The sequence below is a fragment of the Vicia villosa genome, linkage group LG3 (assembly GCF_029867415.1).
Source record: "Vicia villosa cultivar HV-30 ecotype Madison, WI linkage group LG3, Vvil1.0, whole genome shotgun sequence".
Lineage (NCBI taxonomy): Eukaryota > Viridiplantae > Streptophyta > Magnoliopsida > Fabales > Fabaceae > Vicia > Vicia villosa.
The window spans coordinates 54410169-54417181 of record NC_081182.1 but is presented as its reverse complement, the minus strand read 5'-3'; the positions used below and the strand labels follow the sequence as shown (position 1 = coordinate 54417181).

Genomic DNA, 7013 nt, shown 5'->3' with positions numbered 1-7013 from the left:
AAAATATTATGTAAAAAATATAAAACAAAATTTTAAATATAAAAGACTAGTTGCAAAAGAAAATTGTGAACACTTGAATTATATTTATGTGATATAGTGGTGAAAGAAGAAACGTAAATAAATAGACAAGACTCACAATTAATTATTTTAAAAAATTTGTAATGAAAAAAAAAAAAGTAAGCAAAGCCTGAGATAATCAAATATTTAAAATCGCCGTTCACATGAGAGGAAAAGAGTATTTGGTCACATTTAACATCGTCAGCCGCTTAAAGGCTGCAATTGAATTCAACTTTATTCTTACCGACGAAACTACTTTGGTTGGTTCGACGTTGATTCCGTCCAAATTCCAAAATAATTACTACTAATAATTAATCCAATTTCAAACTTGTTTTTTTCTTCTTCTACCAAACCAAAGAAACCCCGTCATCTTCGGAGATTTTATATAAAAACCAAACCCATCTTTTTCTCTGATTCTCATTCTAATTATACACTTTTCCTAAATTCACCCTTCGCTTTTCATCAAACATTTCTTCTACAATATCCGCAAACCATATTTCCAATGATGCAAAAGCATCGTATGGCGCTATATGATGATAAATTGAGTCAAACTAAGGAGCGTATGAGAGAATTGGAAGAAGAGAAAGGTAGAGCGATTAAAGAGCTTAGAGAGATTAAAATGGTGGCTGAGAAAACCAATGCAATGGTTGAAGAAGTAGTGGCAACAAAGAGGACGGTTTCCGAGACGCGAAATGATAATACTGGAATGTTGGTTAAAGAACATGAAAGGAAATTGTCTGATAAAGATGATTTGTTGGCTGAGTATAGAAGGAAGATTCAGGAAGCGGAGGCGGAGGCGGAGAAACGGAGAGAGGCGGAGACGAATTTGTTTGATACGTTGGTGATGCAGACGAAGCAGCTTGAGCAGAATAAAGGTCTGCTCGAAGAGGCGAGGCATGAGATTTCTTCACTTGAAGAGAAACTGAAGACCTTTCAATTAGGTGCGAACAAAAACAATGATTCCGAGGGAAAAAAGGCGAACGAACAAGAGTTGGCGAAGAGGAAGTTGAATGAAAGTCGCGAGGACGAGAGCGTGGAAGAGGAGGGACTATTCGCGTTGGAGGCGAGTAGTTTGGTTGAAGAATTGAATTTGCTTAAGAGCGAGCTGAAAGCAGCGACGAAAGCGGAGGAGAATAGCAAGAAAGCTATGGATGATTTGGCGTTCGCGTTGAAAGAGGTAGCGACGGAAGCTAACCAAGTGAAAGCGAAACTGACGTTGAGTCAAGTTGAACTTGAGCACACGAAAAGTGAGGCGGAGCGTTGGAAAGCGATGTTGGAAACCACGGAAGAGAAGTACAAAGAGCTTCTGGATGTGACGAGGAAAGAAGCGGATAGGTTTAAGAACACCGCGGAGAGGTTGAGATTAGAGGCTGAAGAATCGCTTTTGGCGTGGAATGGGAAAGAAACTGAGTTTGTGACTTGTATTAAAAGAGCGGAAGAGGAAAGGTTGCTTACACAGGAAGAAACATCAAGAGTGGTTGAATTGCTTAAAGAGGCTGAGGGTAAAACAAAAATTTCGAAAGAAGAGAATCAAAAACTGCGCGATATATTAAAACAGGCATTGAATGAAGCTAATGTTGCAAAAGAAGCTGCTGAAATCGCAAAAGCTGAGAATGCTAGACTAAAAGATAGTCTCAATTTGCTTGTTCATGAGAATGAGATGTTGAAGATTCATGAAGCTGCGTCGTTCGAGAATATCAAAGAGTTGAAAAGATTGCTATCGGAAACATCATCAAAAGAGTTCCGAAACGAAGATATCGAGAAATATTCTGCGGCAAAGGAAGGTGTAAAAGCAAAGGAGCATCATAAGGAGCATAAAGAATCAAAAAGTTTAAGCAAAACTTTTAGTCTTAATTTGAAAGACATGATAACAATTAAGCAACCACCTAAAGTGGTGAATAATGAAGAGGTTACTAATAACAAAGAAAGTAAAGAAGATGATACATTAAAGGGTTCAATATTTGATGAAGTGGATGATACATCTGATGAATCACCAAATCATGATGTTGATATGGGAGTTCCAGAAGATTTTGATAATTTAGATGAGTCTCATTTTGATGATTATGAAGGTGATAAGAACAATAGAAAAAGAAGAGCATTGCTGAGAAGATTTGGTGATCTTATAAGGAGAAAAAGTACAATAGAAAAAGTACAAACGTAATGCAGATTCTACAAGGATTAAAAGTAAAATTAGATTGTAATAATAATGTTGATATTGTTTTAGTTTGTGCATTTGTTTAATGTGTATATTATTTCAAAGATTGTACAGTTTGTAGTAGTACACCTATTTTGAGACCTAGTGTTTTCCCTATTCAGTTTCTTTGTTTTTGTTTCTCTTTATTCTTTTGGCTTGAAGACTGGTGTATTTTTTATTTATCAATAGTTGATAAAGTTTTTTTTGTTTTGTGTTTGTTTGAAGGGCGGCGTATAACTTCTCTCAAATTTACCTAATTTGATGAATGGACACCATTCTAATATTGTTGAGTTGAAATACAGTTTGTATTTTTTTAATAAATATTCTTTTCCTAGATTTACACATATTAAGTCTACTTGTATTTTAACTAAAACATCCAACTCTCTTTAAATATATGAGGATTAATTGTCTATGTTGGGTGAAAGAGAGAGAGAAAAACTGGAGTATCAATTTTAATAGGAGTTAATTTGAGTTTTTTTTCATCATAACAACTATAGTCTTGAAGTATTGTTGAAATTTCTATCTTCATTGTGGTCCGTTCTTTGTCACCCAAATTGTGACATTTGTCTTGTCTTCATCGTAATCTCATCTAAATTACTTTTTCTATGTTGGATTTGAAGAGGTGGATTTAGTTTCACATTGATTAAAAATATGACTTGTGTTGTGTTCATAAATGAGGACAATCCTAGCCTTATAAGTCAGTTTTGTAAGGATAAGTTTGATCAAATTATAATATGGAATCAGAGTCTATTAATACGACCATGGGCCACCCATCGTTTATATCCACGCGTTAAACTCAAAAGAGTGTAGGCATAAGGAAGTGTATTGGGAAAATCTCAAGTCTCACATTGGTTAGACATATATGAAAATAGTTTATATATAGTTACGTCTGTCACCTTAAAAGCCAGTTATGTAGGAATGATTTTAAGGGTGGCAAAGAGGCATGTCCACACCGTTTAGGCCCGCCTCGCAAAAATCCATTAAAAAAATAGGGCGGGTGAGGCATGCATAGTGGAGAGTGCGGGCCTAAAACCTTGTCCCGTCCCACCAAAGATGAGGGTTGGGTGGCCCGTGGGCACTACACATTTTAAACCTAAAAATATTAAAATTTTATGTTAATACCCGTGGGCGCAAAAACCCGCCAAAAAACTGAGTGGGGAGGAGTAAACACATTAAAGTGTGCGAGCCTAAAATCTTGATCCATCCTACAAAAAAGTGTGGGAAAACGGACATGCGCTAATCTTCTAAATTGAAGAATTTTTTGTTACTCACAGGATCAACTAGATTGACCATAGGACATGTGCTTTAAATTTCAAATCTCATTCTTGATTATGAAGAACTTCGACTACATTCATGTTCTTATTGAAAAGTTTGTTTGATCTATGTGATTCTTTAAAGTAATGTTATAAACTTGTAAGGAAAAATAAAGTAAAAGCAATTGAATATAAATTGCAAAAATGTAAATTTTGGAAATGACAAGTTGCATAAAACTGTAAAAAGAATATAAAATGGTGTTTACACGTACATTCTCAAATGACTTGTTTCTCAACACGCATATACTTTGAGTTTTTTGGTGAGATTATGTACACAAATGAACACACGAATCTGCAATATTAAGTAGGTCTCATACAATATTTGTTGCATACAATGTATTTTTAATATTTCGGCTAAACAATGTAATCATTTTTATAAAAAAAATTATTTTATACTAACCCCTCGGTTTTAAAAAAACAAGGGGTTATTGTTTACTCTGAATATCAAAGATACGTTGTATGCAACAAGTCTTCGCAGAATATCAAGATTGTTTACCTAAAATATTAAAAATATAACATTTTCAGGTCTCATACAAGATGCTAGAGGTCTGCACTTGAATGTCAGACCTGCCTTTGAATGCATCCAACTTCTAATTAAGTGTTTGTTTCAAAAATTGAAAAATAATTTTTCTGCACTTGCAATCCATTAGTAAAGACTGTTAGGAATAAATCATAGTTGTTTAAAACCTTCAACAACATCAACACCATTGTTTGAGATGAATTGCAAAATCTGAAGAAAAAAAATATTTTTCAAGGTAGAAGAACTTTTTATTCCAATTTTGCAATTCATCCTAAAAAAAATGATGCATTCGACGGTGGGGAGGCTACAAATAAGATAGCATTAGGGTGAATTTTTTCCGCGAGTATCTTATAGTAAAATTTGATTATTTTATTCCTCGGGTTATCAAAGAAACCGAAGGGTTAAATAATTTCTTTTACAGTTGTTAACAAATAAAAACATAAAGTCCATTAGTTGAGACTCAAAGCATATCCTAAATGGGTATGTCACATCGGTTTTTAAAACAACCGAGGCATATATATATATATATATATATATATATATATATATATATATATATATATATATAGGAGTGGAATGAAGGGTATGAAAACACTTAGAAATGGGGGGGTTGAATAAGGGGTTTTCTTTGGGAAATAAAATTCACACGATATTTATATCCTGGTTCGTTTGAACTCAAACTACTCTAGTCCACCCGTCAAGGTGATTTTGCCTCTCTCCATCGAGGACTTAATCCATTAATCAAAACTTGATTACAATTGATTCACGAAGGCAACTGCCAACGTCTTCTTGAGAATCTTAACCACAACTTGGTTACTCAAGGAACAATATACAACGTCTTCTTGAGAATCTCAACCACAACTTGGTTACTCAAGAAACAATATACAATGTATTCTTGAGAATCTTAACCACAACTTGGTTACTCAAGGAACAATATACAACGTCTTCTTGAGAATCTTAACCACAACTTGGTTACTCAAGAAACAATATACAATGTCTTCTTGAGAATCTTAACCACAACTTGGTTACTCAAGAAACAATACAACAATAACTTCTAAAAATTGAACTTAATGCTTCTTAATCTAAGCTATATCACAACTATGATTTTTCACTATGTTTAAGTACAATGGATATGACTTTAGTATGATAACATAAACAAAGTATTTGTTAGAACAAGATTGGGATCTTTGTTCAGAATCTGGTTTTGATGATAACAAGCATATATTTTGTGAGTAACAATTTTATTACTAATGATTTCATTGAGTGTGTAGATGTTATGCTCAAGGCCTTATACGACATTCATCTCTTCTACAAGCTTAATAACTGTATCAGAAACTGGCTTAAAGACTAAGGAATGAAACAGATCAATAATAGTATCAGACAAGCTCAAAGGAATAAACCAGAAATATCATATGCATGAAGTCTCAAAACAACAAGAAGATCACAGAAATGAAACATTGTTAAATGATCAGATGTTCTGACTGAAAGCAAGTTCAACAATCAGAGTCAGAAGATCAGAAGTCATCAAAGAAATAAAATCTCGATATTACAAAGAAAAATAAGCTTCATCAGAAGAACAAGCAACATCAATGTTCACAAGCAATGTTCTGACCTAGTGATCAGAAACTTCTAAGAACATCGTAAGTTGCTCCAATTAAAGTCACATGCAAAACAATCACGGCAATCAAAGTAAAGACAAAATTATGACATCTATTTTGGTCTACATATTGGAAGAGTGAAAGAAGATACACCACCAATAGTAACCATCTTGGAAGAAGAAAATTGAAGAATACACGCCGCCAACACCAAAGATAAGATTCGCCTCGGAAATAGGTTTTTCCTGATTCAGTCTATACCAAGCATTAAATGCTATGTTCAAATATTGTTCAACGGTTATGCTCCAACGGTAATATACCAGAATTCTATATAAATAGCAGAACCTTGAAAGTGAAAAATATAGTGCAAGCATAAGATTGTAAGAAAAATAAGCTGCACCATTACAGGCAACATGCACGAAGTGTGTGATGAGAAAACAAGAATGTTGAAATACACAACATAAGGCTATGAAAAGAAAATCTTAGGAGAGAAATAGAAAAGTATGCATGTTATGCAGTATGCTCCAATGAAGTAATGAGAGATCTACAAATACCTGATCGGTCCAAATAATCTTCATATTGAATGACTAAAAAAATTGAATACACTGAGTTGTTTCTCTATAGCGTTTCATGTTTACTTAAGATCATTAATGTGTCACTAGTTGTCACAAGCTCCGTGATCAATATTGAAGAAGAAGAAGATGAAGATCAATGCACAAGAAGCAATCAACATAAGAGCTGTTACTCCACATTTGCTTATGAAGAAGGAAAGAAGATGGTCTTACAAGAAGGAATTACATTCAAGAGTTGAAGCTCTAATCTCCTTACTCGAGAAAGAGAAGAACAAGTTAAAGAAGCAATTTGAAACAAGAGTTGTTGCTCTTAATTTGCTTTTTGAAGAAGATCTCATCCAGAAGTTGAAGACAAGAAAACTACAAGATATTTTAATCTTGTAATAACATGTAAAACACAAGAGTTGTTGCTCGTATTGTGTTATTTCTTAAGAAACTTCTGGTAGATTGTTTAGGCACCAGAAGTGACTTCTAGTCAGTGTGTCATAAACAATATGCACTTAGAATAGGAGAAAATCTGCTTGATTAGAAGCACATTTGTAATCTCCAGAAGAACAATTCTAGTTTGAATTGGTGTTCCTTGAGTATCTTTCTGATTTGGATACTTGAGATGTCCAAGAGGTCTTCAGATCATTGGAGGTTTCTAGGTCAATGAACGTTATATCTTGCTAAGATCACTGAACGGTTCATTGTCTAGGGTTAGTCACTTGCGGGTAGCTTGTGCGGGAGTTTCTAAGTTGATGAACGTTATATCTTGCTGAT

General features: G+C 34.1%; 1 protein-coding gene across 1 annotated transcript; it reads left to right on the top strand.

Annotated features, from left to right (window-relative positions):
- Window positions 1-577: 577 nt before the first annotated feature.
- On the top strand, window positions 578-2218 carry LOC131658069 (WEB family protein At3g02930, chloroplastic-like). Its single transcript, XM_058927404.1, has one exon. It carries the CDS (start codon window positions 578-580, stop codon window positions 2216-2218), a length of 1641 nt encoding a protein of 546 aa, XP_058783387.1.
- The last annotated feature ends 4795 nt before the right edge of the window (window positions 2219-7013 follow it).

Excerpts from the sequence above, each read along its gene's own strand:
- LOC131658069 (XM_058927404.1), top strand. The coding sequence starts at position 578 with ATGGCGCTATATGATGATAAATTGAGTCAAACTAAGGAGCGTATGAGA.